The sequence below is a fragment of the Pleurodeles waltl genome, chromosome 3_1 (genome assembly GCF_031143425.1).
Source record: "Pleurodeles waltl isolate 20211129_DDA chromosome 3_1, aPleWal1.hap1.20221129, whole genome shotgun sequence".
Lineage (NCBI taxonomy): Eukaryota > Metazoa > Chordata > Amphibia > Caudata > Salamandridae > Pleurodeles > Pleurodeles waltl.
The window spans coordinates 1034991591-1035008254 of NC_090440.1; the positions used below are offsets into that span (position 1 = coordinate 1034991591).

General features: G+C 43.5%; 1 protein-coding gene across 1 annotated transcript in view; it reads right to left on the reverse strand.

Annotated features, from left to right (window-relative positions):
• LOC138283550 (E3 ubiquitin-protein ligase DTX3L-like) overlaps nt 1-16431 on the reverse strand; it is a 107914-nt gene extending 91483 nt beyond the window's left edge. Inside the window, exons 1-3 of the mRNA XM_069221491.1 lie at nt 16412-16431; nt 15964-16042; nt 262-1739 (exon numbers count right to left, since the gene is read on the reverse strand). Coding sequence (XP_069077592.1) covers nt 262-1739; nt 15964-16042; nt 16412-16431 — 1577 coding nt within the window. The remainder of the gene's footprint in view (nt 1-261; nt 1740-15963; nt 16043-16411) is intronic.
• Between the last annotated feature and the right edge of the window lie 233 nt (nt 16432-16664).

Here is a 16664-nt window from a genome sequence, read left to right on the forward strand (position 1 = left end):
ATTTTATTTTCTCCAACTTGTGAACCACAGAGACCAGTGATAATCAAGGGACACCCCTTGAAACGCACTTCATGCATCCTGAACATGCATCTTCTGCGAGGAAGAGGGCATAGACCCAGAGAGAAAAATATGGTTGAAAAGCAGATTTACTATTGTAAAGCCTGTGAACTGGTGGTTTAACTGTTTTTAAGAAACAGGTTTATAAAAAATAAAAAAAAACCTGAACGTATTTTGATAGGCATATTAAAAACACAAACTTACCCCTTGAACTCCATCTGGAATGAATAGTCAATAACTATTGTGCCACAGCGGTAACCAGGAAGCCTATCAGGTATACAGTGATGGGTCATTCTTCCATGTGGCTGATCTCCAATTACAACACCGTAAGGTGTATTACACACAGGGCAGACTGGCTTGTGTGACATTGCTGTTCTGAGACATTGTTCACAGAATTCATGTTTGCATTTGTCCAGTGTCTTTTTCTTTGTGGGAATTTCAAGACAAATGGGGCATATAGCCTTTTGATCTTCTATTGCTGCTGTCTCCGATTTTTTTACAGGGAATGAATTCTCTCTTGCCAAGTCGGAGTCTTTCCTCTCGCTATAAGAGTCTATGGCCACATTCCGCATGTGTGACAAATCACTCCCAAGTAAAAGGTTCAGGTGTTTTTCAGCATCCATCACACGAGAGGGTAAACCACTAATGGTCAGTGTTTCGTCTACCATCTGGAATGATACATCACAAAATTGGTTTGCCAAACTATCAATTATAGAGCGTAACTTCCCAGATGGATGAAAATCCTTCAGGTTGATTATTTTCTTAATTAAATTGCTGACTGCTCTCTGAAATGCAATGATAAAATGTTCATAAGCATGTTTAGAGAGATCTAAATCTGCTTTGGGGGTAAATATGATGTTAACTTTTAGGCCCTTAGCATTTCTTAATTGCTTGGACACAAGATACTTTTGCTCTATTTCCTTAATATCTTTTTCTATCAATTCACGACAGAGCTGTAACTGATTGAAATCCACTTCAATTCCATTAGTCCTTCTATGTGTTTGTATCGCTAAGGCTACAGGGCTTGCAACTTGTTCTTTTTTTATATATTTCAATTGTTTTTTCACCTCCATAAGTTCCTGCTTCGGGCCACGTAGTATAAGTGAATTAGTGGTCTTCTTTGTTAGGATTCTCTTATATTTTTCATTTAATATCTTTGCTATGTCACCCACACGGCTTTGGTCTGGTAATTCAATCACTTCCTGAGACCAATCCCCAATAATCTTCTGAAAAAGAGAAACATATGATTGATAGGCTTTCTCTACTTGGCACCCATCACGAAGAGCTATAAAATGCAAGCTAATTGTGCCATCTGAATTATCTGAACAGTCAATTCTGATGCAAAATCTTTGCTTCAATTCTTCAATCTTTCGGAGACAAACATGATTAAAGTATTCATACTGAGCAGAGGAAACACTTATTGAAAATTCTTTTTCATCAAATTCCAAACTGCCATTGAGTCCAGAATGTGAAAACTCTTTATTTTCTTGTTTTCTCTGAAGAAGATCTTGAAAACACTGATAAATCTTTTCAATGTCTTTGTATGTTCCAGTTATTGTTTCGATTCCATTTTCAAAAGTTTCTTTAGTTATTTTTACATTTGCAAAGGCTTTGCATATTTGTATCCTTTCCACTTTTGAAAACAAGTTGTTATTGAGGTTTGCAGATATGTAACCAAAAATCTGGAAAGAAAGGAAGGAAGCAATGGAATTATATTATGTTCAACGGTTTTTCCAACACGTTTAGTTTTGCAAAAACCAACAACTCCATTCAGTTTTACAAAAATCAACAATACTAGGCATTTACCCATTAGCACTACAACATTATTATCTAAGTTAATTAATATTAGGCAGATGCCTATTTACAATCAACACTTTATTTCTCCCCGCTGAAATGTGCCCCCCTCCTTCTCATTTTTCCCAATTCACAATTTATGGTTGGTGATACATATGTAATCGCACAGAAACACAACACAGCATGTATGTAATAGCATCTGTGCAACAGGTCGAATATGCCCCGAACCTCTCGAACATAACTGAAACGCCTGGGTCTCATTTTGTACTGATAGGTACCACAAGTAATTAACATGCTGTGGAATACGAATTTTAAAGCCTTACTTGCCTAAAGAGGCAAATCGTCATTTTTGTTCTAAGGATACAGTAACATTAGGTCCCGCATGTTTACCTCCACTGGTTTTCACTAACAAACAAACATATCTTCCGCCGTGCCCACTTCGCCAATTCTACCAGCCCTCCCTTTAAACAGGTATTTTTTGCAAATGTTTAAATGTTCTGCGGTTAACCTAATCCTATTCACTAGTCTCACCTTGGCTTTGTCTCTAAAACTACTCTGAATGATTTATTTTTTTAATGCAGATTTGAAATCATACGAAGCAAAAACTAACATCTGTTACAGACATCAGTCCCCCTCCACCTTAAGAATTTCACCCTTTTGATTTAAAAGCCAAACTGCATTTGTTAAAAATAAGCATACATAACATTTTACTTTGTAAAGGAATACAGCTTTTCAATTACAGAAACAAAGACATAAGCTGGAATCTTTAGGAGACTGAAGTTCCTTTGCATCTTAGTTTGCTGATTATTCAAGTTACTGAACTAAACTAAAAAAAATCACACATATATATATATATATATATATATATATATATATATATATTGGCAGTGGCGGTCACCACTAGGTAGGTATAGTTAGGCCCATGTTCCCACCCCCCCCCCAAAAAGCATTTTTTTTACTTGTCTATATCTTTGGCACTGTATGACGAATCTTCATGAAATTTTCCCCCAAAAAGTGGCCCGGTGATTCTTGCTGCGCATGGGAAGTTTTGGGGTGATCCATCAAGCAGGGGCAGAGAAAAAGGGGGCTAAATAAATGTTGGGTTTCCCATGTTAATTTCCATAGGATTCTTTAGACACAACTACAGGCCGAACCACTGAACGGAATTACACCAAATTTGGCAGAAAGCTAGTTTCGGTATGCAGATTAAGCTTTTGCTTATTTGGTGTAAATCCATTCAGTAGTTTTTGAGAAATTTAGGGAAATTCAATTTGTATATCTCTGGCTGCAATGTATTCACGAACAAAGACGAGCTTGTGCAGGGAAATGCACAGCTTTGACTTGCTGCCAACACTTCAAACCAGGAAGTGTTGGCAGCCACCTTGGGACTCGGCTTAGCGACATGGGCGGCCCTACACGAGAAGGACCCCCCCCCTTCAATTGTTGGTGCTGCTGTGTCAGCAGCTGAGTTTCGTAGAGATTCAAAGAGGCCCCCGCCCTCTCTACAGTGCGGTGTGGCTGGAGGGCGCCTGCGGGCATTGAAGGACATCTGCTGCTGCCTTCCCTGAGGCGAGAACCTGCCCAGTGATCTCCTCCCGCTCCGCATGCGGCGGGCCCTCTGCCAGCGTCTTGGGCTGTCCACGTGGAGTTCCCACCCACCCCCGCCCTTTCAGGAGAGTGGCACACAGGGGCGCAGATGTGATTGGGCGGACCCTGCAAGAGCCCCACATACTTACGAGACCTTAGACACAGACTTGCTGGATCTACGACAGCCTGGTTTGATTTGAGACAGGTGGAGGAAGGAGGCCTAATCCAGTGCTGGGCGACCCTGCACCCTGTCAGGGTGCCCACATGATGTTGCCTGTGACTGGTTAGGGCTGGCACCTGCCAGACCCCTATGGGGCCATCTGCAGGAGGCTCCGCAGAGGTGCTGGTGTCTGCTGGTCAGCCCTGGGCCTCTTCCCTACATCATGGTCACTACCTTAGAGAGCTGACTGGGACGCTGTCAAGGTGGGGCCCCTCTCTGTGACCTTTCATGTGAGGCAGTCCGCTTCTGAGGGCCTGGTGCAGCAAGTTCCTGGTGATGCCACATAAGACACCTGCTCTGGCTACTAAGAAGATGCAGCTGTCTGTGGTAATAACCCCTACCTGTACCCCAGGAGACTTCCTCAGCAGCACCGCCGACCCCACCCCTGTTTGGCCTCGAACTGCACCCCACGTCCAGTGACCCTGGGTCGGATAGATTAGTCTGCAGCCATGAGTGTTTCACTGGAGAGTCCGAACGAGCCTTGGGCCCTGGCCCACTGTCCTCCCCCGCTGTCATTTAACTGCTTCGTCAACCTGGAGCTCCCGAAGCACCTTGCGTTTCCCCGGTGATTGGCCTCTTCAATAGTATATTGGTCGACTGGGACCAGCGGACCTAACGCTGCTCTTTCAGGACCTGCAGGACTCATGGCTAGGGCAGACTTGCCTTTCAACTCGGCTGCTTGTGCAGTCGCAAAGTGTGACAAGCATGCGGATCCCTGTGTCCAGTCCTGGACAATTTGCAAAGAGGCTCTAACCATGGGCAAGGACAAGGCCTCCGAGACTTCCAATGCTCGGACACGTGGAACAATACACTGCTTGATCGGCCACCGACCCGAATGGAGACTCTGGAGCAGGTAAAGTGAGCCCACCATCGGGTGACCTTGCTACAATTCTCCAGGCAATACAATCATCGCAGACAGCAGTGGAGACCACGATTGGGGAGGTCCGTGTACACATACCATGGTTGCGCCAAGATCTTTGCAATGCCACAGCTTGAATCTCTGAAGCAGAAACATGGCTGTCTACCGTAGAAGATGAAGTGACAGCTCAGTTATCTACTCTCCTTATGCATACCTCTAAATTGCACTGCTGCGCCGAAGACACCGAAAATTGCTCTTGGCGCAATAACATGCACATTATTAGCATCCCCAAAAACACTGAACCACAGTCCATAGTTAACTACCTTGAAGGCTGGCTGTTTCTTCATGGTTTGCGCTTGAGCGAGCACATTGGGCCCTGACCCCCAAACCACAGCCAGGCTCTTCACCCAGATGAGTAATAACTTGATTTCTCAATTTCCGTGATTGGGATGATGTCCTTCAGGAGGCCAGGTCTCACGCGGACCTCTGATGCAGAGGTGCCAAGGTTCTTCTTTTCTCCTTTTCCCCAATTACACAAGAGAGGTTCAACATCTATACTGTTCATATTTTTATGTCAACAAGAAACTCAAAGCAATGGAGACACAGCACAGTCTCCTATTGCCAGTCAGGCTCTGGGTCATCTATAACAACAAGTCCCATTTTTTTGATGCAATGGCCTGGACCCAACTCAAAGAAGAATGTCAGCTTCATATGCCCCAGCGGGGCTCTCCACAACACCTTGGACTGACAGATGAGAACCGTCCTGGCCGAGGACCCAAACCCCAGCAGAAACTAAACAGCTGGCAGAGACAAAAACACTCTCAATGTTCAGCTTCAACTTCACCGTCACCTCCAGCCCATGACCAATCTCAGCTCGTGGCGGCAGCTAGCGGTGGGGGGCAGATAAGAGTGACATGTCTGACCCCGCTCGAGGGACCCTTCTGGACGGGGCCTCCTTTGGTCAGCTAGGGACACATAGCGACATGGACCTCTCCCAGACTCATATGCTATAAGAATCTCCTCAGGTCAGGCTTAAATACCTGATGAGACACTCTGCTAGAAATGTTTAATAAGTTCTGATGGCTACATAATATCTGACTTAATGGAGGGATCCACCATGTCCCGTTTTCTTCTACCTTAAGTTCTTTGGGTTGGATTTGCTTTATGAGGACAACAGATGCTTCGGGGGTGGATGTAGGGGTGTATGGTGAAGGGAGGAGTTAAGGGGTTAGGTGGCTCTAAAGTTTCTAAGTTTACTTTATTTAGTTGTTTAGTTTAATTTTGGTACACAGAGTGCAATAACGAGATAGTGGGATGTGCAAAGATGCACATCTATCTTCCACACTTAGGACAATGTAATAATATAAATGGAAAGCAGTACCTTATGAAAGATGCACGACTATTTACGAAGCATAGGACATGAAGTCCTAAGTAACTTAGGTTCACATTAGTAAAAATTATAGTTGTTTCTATATACTTGTATTGTCATAACAATTGATAATTGATAAGAATTGCTGTGATTTTTGTTTTGTTAAATACAAATAAAAATAATTTATAAAAAGTTGAACAGAGCATCTGAGCTATTAACACTTAGACTTGTCCCTTACTTGTGTTTTCTGGCCATTTGAACAATATCTAAAATGACTCTAGATACACCAAGAGGACTTAATTTTCCGCTACTTGCCATGCCCAATAGTGATAAAATCCCTTCGCTGCTAGGCCTTTCCCCCCTTGCGCTAAACTTTTTTGGGGGGCTATTTGGGGGAGTTCGCGCTTAGGCCTCCATAACCTATTGTCCATATAAGCTATCCATGCCATATTTGCTGCTGCTTCTTTTTTTTTTTTTGCTTTGTTATAAAACACCGTCCAGATTCTAAAAGTACCCAGGGATTGTTGATTGCCCTGAAGAGGGCCAAGAAATTAGCCAAACGATAGTTCTTTTTTTGGGAGGGCGGGGGGATGCAAAAGAAGTGCTGCTAAAAAAAAATGATCATCTTCCCAGCTTTCAGGAACAGACAGTTTTTATTCAGAAAACCAAATTTTCTAACACAATGTTGGCATTTTACTGGGAGATAGTCAATTTTTCCTTTTTTTGTGCTTTCAACCTCCTAACAGTTTATAGTGGAATGGGTATGAAACCCATGGGGGATCTTGAAAAGCTATTCATTTCTGAAAACTAGACAAAATTCTCAGTTCAGCAAGGGGTCTTTTGCCTTGATCCTTCAAGGTTTTCCCCAAATAGACCAAGTGTTGAAATAATAAAAATATTGAAAATTAGTAGGAAAAAAAAAGGCATTTGTGACAAGGTATATATTTGTAACTTCTAACCATGATGGCTGATTTACAAAAACTATATATCATTACCTCTGCAGGGATGTGGAATTCCTATCGCCCGACGCCAGGGACATATTGTTTGAGGTCAAGGGCAACAAGTCTTCATGTTTATTTTGTCCTTGGGACAAGTAGGTGAGTCTTTTGGTTTCGTCAATTTGTGTCTTGTTTTGACATGGCTTTGATAGCACTTTATTGTTGTGGGAGCTGCCAGGTCCTCACCATTGTAACAAACACTGTCAAAAAGAAAAAAACTGTTTTGGTCTCAAAAAGCACACATTGCCACCAGTGGCATAACAAAGGCTCTGCAGCCTCCTTCCCGGGGGCCCTCTCAGCACAGCACCTGCCCTGAGTGAGTCTGGAGGGGGGCCTCCAGGCTTGTTACACCACTGATTGCCACAGTAGTTCCTGGCACTAAACAAAACTACTTTGCGTGCAAATATGCTCTTTGTGTAAGAGAAGAATACAATCACTCACAGTAAAGCCAACCGTTAGCTAGAGAGAGAAATAGAAGTTTAATTTAAAAAAAAAATTATTTGTTAAAGCCAGACCTAATTAGGGAACCAATTCTTCAAGAAAGTCACAAAAATGCACCCATGGTATATGTCTTTGAATTAGTGGCTTTCATGAATTCACAAGAACTTACAGAAGTAGACCAGGAAAGCATACTCCTAGAAAACATTTGTGAACTATATTTTAGCATAAGCAAATATCTATTGAGCGTTTACAAGTTCACTTTCCCTCCAATCACTTTTTTCCCAACCCTGGAAGAACTTCTACTTCTGCCATTGTCAGGAGTTAATTTCCAATGTTTCTCATTATGGGAAAAGGTTAGAGAAGAGCTGGTGAAAATCCTTCAAACATGCAAGTTAGTAGGTTTGCAGACTCAAAGGCTTTCCAGCCCTGGAACAATTGTTTACTGCTTCCTCCAGCCCCAGTATGCAGATCTGCGGAAAGGTGGCAAAATATGGAAATTGCTATAGTAGGGATTGAAATTGCAAGTATTCAAGTCCTACTATAGTAGTAGCCCTGGCATAACCAGAGAAGCTATCAGAGCTTTTACATGGCACCAAAGGGACAAGTAGTTTTCTTTTACAGGACAAGTAGATTTAAGAAGCAACCTGTTCCATGGATAAGTAGCTATTTCATTCAATTCCACACCCCTGCTCTGCAAGACCTTTCTGGTTGTGGAGATATATAGGGTTGGTGGGTTTTCCGAGAACTCAAGGTACCCAGAGCCAATAACTTAGCTGCACCTTGCAATGGTTTTTCATTGTGTAACAGATTTAGAGAAAGTCATATAGTAAGATACAAACAGTGAAAAATAGGTATCAAGGAAACCTATGTATTTCCGAAATGGGCACAAGAGTTTAGAAGCAGGGGTTATTTGCACCTCTTTGAATTTGTGGGTACCCTCAATAGCATATGAATTAGAGGGTATTTTTTTGGGGGGGCGCGCTAGGGGGAGAGAGGCCATGCTCATGCTGGGCAGCCACCACCAATACAAATAAAAAAAGTAATCCCTGGTGACTAGTTGTTTTCTGGCCCTTTCAACCTTCCCCTCCACCCTCAGGTCCAGTTCAGTCTTAAAATATAGCCAATCTGCCCCCAGGGGTTGGCAGAAAAAGGCCATAATAATGCCCCCTTAATGTGAGTGACACTTGCCCAAAGGGGCCGCTTCCCAACATGTATTATTTTTAAATCCCTGGTGTCTAGTGGGATTCTGCAACCCCTCAACCCCTGGCCCCCCAGGTCAGCTTGACCTAAAAATAAGACCAATCTACCCCCTCAGGGGGAGAAAACAGCCAGAATGTGTCTCCCATTATGAGGAGCCGCCCTTGCCTAAGGGGCCACTCCCTGCTCCAAAATGAATCTCGGGTGTCTAGTGGGTGGATCCTTGTTCGAGGATCACACTCCTTGGGTGCTCCCCAAGCAGTGATCCACTTGGGAAAGGTATCATTGGAAAGGGGAGATTTTCCCTTCTCCTGTGTGCTTTGGTGCTCGGGGGGGAGGGGAGTGGAGTGATGCTCAAACATGGTGGAGGTTGTTGCCTTAGCCATACCATGCTAGCCCAGAAATTTGATACACTCTTCTTTCGGAAGTGCTCCCTTCATCGACGGAGAGCTTTGCTGACTGCCAGGACATCTGGTCCACCAAGCGGTGACAGGAACTGCTGTGGCTTCAGAGGACAGAGGTAAATCCAACACCACCCGTCCCTGGCTGTTATGAACCCGAAAGAAGAGGGAGACAGCCTTTAGAAACCCAGTAGGGGTGCCGCTGGGATTGTGAAATTGTGGCCACAGGCAACCGATTACAGAGTCAAAAAGAAAGAGTTGGAGAGCAGATGTTACTGCTCTAAGGTTGTTCATCCGAGTTCCCTTGAGCGAAAGCTGCTGATGACGTAGGACACGAGCAAGAATAGCAGTTGCGTCCTTACTGGTGCAGCTTGTGTTGGGTGCAATGACCTGCATTGCTTGGTGCGGCAGGGATAGTCTTGGGTGTTGTATGTTGTGAGCCACAACAGATGAGCTGAAAGGACTCCAATGGCCTGACAGCTGAATAAATCCTAATAGCAAGGGGGCAATCCTCAAGCAGGGGAAGTTGGGTAAATACACAGAAGTGCTTGCTTTCTCAAAGGTGGACAACCAGCTGTCCCCAGGTGAAACAGCAATGCTTCCTATGGGAGCTCCTACCTCAAAGAACTGATCCAACAAGTATTCACACCTCCAGACAGGCAATGGAAACTAAGATCAGGGAGGTCGGCAAAGGTGTGGTCATCCTGCAGCAAGGCCTCCCAAGAGCTATTGGTGTGTAACACAGGTACAAGGTTGCAGATCAATACTGGAAGGCACTGTTAGAGTGCTCAAATTCAAAAGTCCTACAAGCAGAAAGTCCATCTACAGAACTACCAGCACAAGCAGAAGAGACTGTTGGTCGCTCCTTTCATAATACCTTACCAGAGGGCTCGCAGAGCTTGAAATCTGAAATACTCCTAGAAACCTGGTTCAGTGCTTTCTTCCTACAAGCTTCAGCCTTTTTTATTTTTAAAGGTAAAAACTTCATAAATAACAAGAAAAAGGCGAAAGATTTCTAACTTGTTTCAGATGACATTACAGCAAGAGCTATGGACCAAAACAAATCTTTAAATGTTTTTGTGTGCTAAATTGGATCTACAATTTCATTGTGTTTAGTCGACATTTTGGCTCTAGCGGAGTCAGACAGTGAGTCCCATACGGACAGTTGCCTGCCATCTGACAGTGTCATCTGTAGTGGCATAAACAGGTTACCGATCCATAGTCAAATAATTGTCATAAATGCTCTCTGTTTTACCAAAAAAAGACACCAAGTATCACAAACCAGATGTGCACAATTACATTCTGTGGTTCTCAAAAAGGCACCTGTCTCTCTAAAAAAGCAGTCTGCACCGTAACTCCCGTTGGGACAGTGAGGCTTGCTTCTTTCACTCACTGACTGCACTTCAGGACAGGCATTATGCCTCACCACTTTAAAAACTTACTAGACACCACTGTCCTCAGGATAGTTTTCTTTCAATCTTTTTTTAAAAAAAATTTACTTTTCAGTTTTATCATAAACAACAAAATAGCAAATTTAGAGAGGAAAAGTGGTTTAAAGAAACAAAAGACATGAAAATGATAATGCAGTCTACATGTCACTCCTGAACCCCCAGCTCGCAAACCCCCACCTCCACAGATATACTTGTTATGCGCCTCTGTCTATTCTAGAGTGGTTCCCAATTTCATATCTGTCACACTCACTCCCCGTGCCAACCAACCATTCACTGTCCATAGAGGCAGTAGCGGCATTCGGGTCTGTAAACACAGCGCAAAGGTCTCCCCACACTTTAAAATCCTGCTCTGCTCCTTCATCGCGTCTACTAAATCTCACGTGGGATTCCTCTGCCACAGCCCATTCCATAACGTCCACATGCCAACGTTCAAAGTCAGGTGCCCTCTAGCTCATACATGTGATAGCGACTCTGCACCTGGCTAGTAATAATGCCAATTGCAAAATAATTTGTACCCCATTCTTCTTACGTTTAGGGCGTGGAACATTACCTAGTAGACAGTCGGGTGTTGTAAGATCAAAGAGTAAGTATACTGTCCTCTGCATCTCTGCTACCACGCGAACCCAGTAACTGTGCACCTCCCTGCACTGCCAGGTTAAATGTAGAAAGTCCACTCCTTCAATAACACATCTGGGACACATATAACGTCCAATGGGGCTCAGTCGATGGAGACGTCTGGGAATGAGTTACGTCCTGTGCAAAAAGTTATATTGGACAAACTTGAATTGTGCGTAACAGGAAACTCTGTGTGTAAGGTCATTTACATGTGCCCAGTCCCTTTCTGTGAGTGAAGTGTCTAAATCAGTGTCCCAGGCAAGGCACGATGGTGGGGTAGGTCCCTCAGCATCCATACTATGGCTATATATAACAGTGTAATCAAATAATGGCCTGTGCCGCAAGCCAGAAGGATGCCTAGCATGTGTGTTGGCTGGGGGGGCAGCAGGTTCAGGGTCAGGCAGTCCTAACAATACTCGCCAGGGCTGCGTGGTACAAGAAAAGACTGTGTCCCAGTCTAAATGCATCGCAGACCTCTTCAAAGGGAATGAAGTGTTGACTGGAGTACAGGTCACCGAAATGTTTGCAGCCGCCCTCACGCCATGACTGGAAGGACACATGGTCCATCATTCGCCAGATGGGCTTCAATATCCATATTGGAATTTCTTGGTGCAGCGGAGCCCGTTTCAATATGAACTAAACAAACCAATGACAAAGTATGGCTGCACGCTTGACAATATGAGGGACATCCAGTGGAAGGCCTGCACCTTCAATCAAGAGTTCAGGCAGGCATCCTGCAGCCACTACCAGCCAACAATTGCTTCTTGCAATTGTCATCTTGGTCTAGCCAATATGCTGCACGTTGCAACTGAGCATCTTAGTAGTATAGGTCCAGACATGGAACTTTGAGGGCTCCCTGTACATACTATCTTGTCAGGGTCAATAAGGCTATCCTTCTATGTTCACCCACCTACAGGAGGGATATCAGGATAGAGTCCAGCTGCCGGAACGTCAGTGCCGGGAGCGGGAGTAAGGAGTTCTGTAATAAGTATAAGCATCTGGAGAGCAGTACCATCTTAACTATGGATGTCCACCCTTCAGCGAGAGGGGTAATGAGCTCCAAAGTAAAATGGAGGACTTCAAACCATCCAGTATTCTGTCTATGTTGAGGTGAAGCTGGAGTTTCTGTGTTTCAGCTATCTTGATCCTCAAATACTGAAACTGGGAGGTTTCCCAACCAAGGCCTATGTTAGTTCAGCCACATATAGTGAGTTATGACATTACATACATCACCCGATCAGATGCCACATTCCCGCATCTCCAGATGCATCCACTTTGCCAACGGTTCCATCAAAAGTGCGAACAAGAGCGGGCAACCCTGGTGTATCCCCTGACCCAATGTCCATGCTTCTGATCGATAAAGGCCCACTCGCATCCTAGCCTGAGGTTCAGCATATAACAGGCGCAATTAATTTCAGCCTCTTTCTTAACAGAGTGTGTGCACCGCTCCCTAAACAAGAGGCCACCACCGTCAGCTCCCCAAAGCTGGTAATAGCATGTTTCTAACCTATGGTTAGCAAGACCTGGTCCTCAAAGCTGCACAAACAATATAGGAGGTACGCTTTGAAACTCAAAAGATTATTGTCTTTCTGGCTCATTCAAGATTAGTACAGAAACAGAGAAAGTCCTTTGAATATTGTAAGCAAAAGAAGTGCGCGATGGAACTCAAGTGCATGTTACTGTTCTCAGCAAAGATGAAGGTCATTGTTAAAAATTTTCATTTTCCAAAATAAGTCATTTTTTGACATTTCAGAACAAGGCTCATCTTGGTATAAGAACCTTGTTCTGACATGAGAACTGTAGAGCACAGCGAGGAAGGAGGAAACACTCAGTCTTCAATCAAAAAAAGGATAGATCAAAGGCCTACATGCAGAGGGCGAACCGGGCACTGGCAAAGATTGGACAAGGAGCTGCAGGCAAGAACCAGTGATAAAGACTTCTCGACTATGTGAATGCCTGACTAGGACGGCGACGACACAGCACAGAATGTTAACACAAAGACCAAATCTACCCTTAAAACAGAGGAATAGACTGGTGGAGTATTGGGCATATAGCTATGGGTAGCATCACTGGTCCCCGAGGCTGCTGTTTATTGCTAACCCCACATAAATGTACTTCTCCCTTGGAACAAGAGGAGTGAACCGCCACAACTAATGGCAGTTCTCAATAGATTGTCAATCTCTAAGACCTACTGAACAACGAGACAATGGGATTACTTCTGTTATTCAGTACATTGGTGGCAATGCCAAATCCTGCATCACAGTATGGTAAGAGAGAGTTTTGTAAGCTGCGCAGAGGGCAAACAGACATGACTGAAGCACCTGTATTGCACAACAGTTTGGGGAATGTTTTGGTTCAATTTCAAGGGGGGCGCTTGGATGAGTAGGGGAACCCTGTGGGCAGCTCCCTCTGATTTATCTAGCAACATAATTTAACTATTGTTTTTGCAGTTTTACACAGTGCAAACCTGGCTCAAGAAGATTTGTATGATTTAAATGAGCACCAGATCACATTACACAAGGTCAGATCTGTTTTTCAGGCACAGGGAAATTAAGTGATTTGCCAAAATCACAGGATTTTGAGCTGATGATAGGACACACTCAAGACACACTTGATTAGAGTTCAACTATCATGATATGGCACCATTAGGGTGCGCATGCAAGATTCACCAGGGACTTCAGGGGTGTGGCAGTCTTTATCCAAAGTCATGTCCTCTTCAAAGTAGTGAAGGCATGGTGTGACACTATGGGGAGATATATAGCCATCACCGGGACACTACATGGGAAGCCTCTTCCCTTGACAAACCGACAGCCCTTCCTGTCCCACCTCTGGCACGTGGCCTTTCTGAAGACCACTGGTAAGCTATTAACACAATCTCTATTTGGTTACTTGATCATGGAGGGGAATCTCAATGGTGTTGTTAACTGGACGATGGGATGCACTAGAAAATCGCTGTTGATACCACAACTGTCCACAGGCCTTGCAAGGTATCTGGAGACTCTGAGTTAGTGAGCATCTGGTAAATGTTTCTTCAAATTAAATGCTGTTATACACTCTATTCAGGAGCTCATGGCTCCTTCTGGAGGATCGCCAATGTTCTAATACCTCATGCTAAACCTAGTAAGGTGTTGTATGTACAAATATGAATGAAAGGCTCCTTGGATGTTTGTCTGGCGGAACTAACATTGAATATGGGCCCTAAGACTGGGAGGATGTGTTAATGCTCAATAGGTGATGGCTGTCTGATGCAGACTGCAAATCTCAAATACGATATAGCAATGAGAGATTTTACAGAGAATTAGGATACAATAAATTCACCCGCAATATTATGGTCTGCTTTCAAAGCAATTATTACAGGAGAAATCATGTGCTTTACGGCAGGGGAAAACACTTGTCAACAAGAGGATGTGGCACAGCCTGAAACCCATCTGCATGACCAGGAATAACAGTATTTAGGTTTACATAGTTCAAACATATTCCATAATACTGAACAAAGCAATATTACAACAAATTATCACAAAGCAAAGGAGGCTGAAGCGACATGGCTAGCCTCAAAAAGGAGAACATGTCAATGATGCCACAAAGCCAGTAAAACTCTCCATTGGCTATGCCAAAATAAGGATAAAGCAGAACACACAACGCATATACTGTAAAAGACAAACAAGGATCTTATGTAGAAGGTTGTGGGGCCATTGTATATGCCTTTACGTCTTATTACACCACACTATGTGCAAGCAGCAAGGAGGTAACCCCAAAAGACATGAGTTTTATAAAAGATGTCCAGTAAGATAGTTAAAGCAGAAAGAGAGGGACTCCTTCAAACAGACAGGGGAGGGACTAAAAGATGCCTTTTGTCAGCTACAGTCTGTTGCTGCTACATGCTGAAGTGAACATCCTTGCAAAGACACTGGCCAACCGAATAACCCATGTGATATGATCACTGTTTCTACCAGACGAAAGTCTGACACAATATTATTCTATGCACTCACTCTCTTGGGTAGGTAGGAGGATCCTATAGCAATTCTTATGGCAGAGATTGATAAAGCATTTGATTCAGTGAGCTTGAGTGGTCTTTTCATTCTGCTGAAGAAAGTGAACATGAGACCCAAATACCTTGGATATGTACAGCTTTTATACACCCACTTGAAAGCCAGTGCCAGGGTGTGTGGGGAGCTGTCAAAGCCCTTTCCTATAGGTCTGAGCATGAGACAGGGTTATCCTCTGTCTGCTCTCCAATTTGCTATTGCCGTCAAGCTGAATTGATCAGTTTAGACAGACATATTAAAGGTTCCGAATGAGCCTATCGAGTGCCCATCTATGCAGATGACAATCATATATTTATGAGCTCTGGAGTTTTCTGGCCCTAGAGTACTCCAAGTCTTTATGGTTCATAGCAAATACATAGATCTGAAAATTAACCAAGCCTAATCTATTATCTATCCAATAGGAGACAGCAGCAATACCTTAGATGGTCTAGTGAATTGCTAATGACCAAATAGGGTTTTAAATATTTAGGAATGTGCACATCTGAAAACAAAACCATCATGTGGCAAAGAAATATCTAGCCCCAATTAAATAAACTGTGGGGTGAGAACACATTCTGTTCCTCTCTCCTTTTATTATTGATATGCTGTCGCTGTATTTAAGAAGAAAGCCTGCTTTGGAAATCTCCAGAGCTATCTATTTGAAACCACAAACTCTCTTTCTATATGGCCCAATTCCCCAATTCCATGCTACAAAATGTCCTCTAGAAGAAAACCCCAAGAATAGCTCTAACGAATTGCTTCATGTCCACCAATGAGGGAGGGGATGCAGTGGTGAACAACAGCTCATACAACAGAGCAACACGCCTATTTATAATTAACAATTGGAATTATGACACACAAGGACGCCCACATTTGCCACAGAGAAGAGGGCCCTGGTAAGCATGCACATACTATATGGAGTTAGGATTAAGTTACGTCTCCCTCTTACTATGCAAGCTGTCTTCAAAATAAGCGACCACACGCTCAGAGATCTTGGTTGGAAGGGAAGGTTAACTGGTGAAACTGCCCTGTGGAGGGAGAAAGGTTGGGTTAGATGTCAGCTTTGCAAGGTTTTCTGGAGTGGTAAACGACAGGAATGACCAAGCCTGGGTATATGATGGCAGGAACAATGTTATGCTCTTTTGAGGATATACAGGAGGAAAATAAACTCCATAATAGCCAGCTCTTGCGATATCCTCCAATGCACCATGGAATACTATCATCTATAGTTCCAGTATTGAAATTTAACCCATTGAAAGCAAAGCTCCTCTTGAGAGGACGAATACAAGACATCCCAGGTGTACCGATTTTAGTAACTATCACCCGAGGATGTTTCAATAGGCGAGAGAAAACTCATTACTTCTGTAGAAATTGCTTTATGACCTCTGTAAACTTACCTTTTCAGTAAGGCGATCATCACTCTGCCGAGGATGCTTCTCTAAGTCTGTGTTGGTCAAATCATAGGTAGACTTTGGCTTGTCATTATAGTTTCCATCCATTTTAGACAGGAAGCAAAGACACTCAGTTTTCAAACATTCATCATTTTCAGTTCATGGTGTTTGTCTTCAAGGTGTATGAATAATATCATAACCTTGTTATCTAAAAAGAAGAAACCTTTTTAAGTTAAACGGAGGTGCTAATGACATAAAA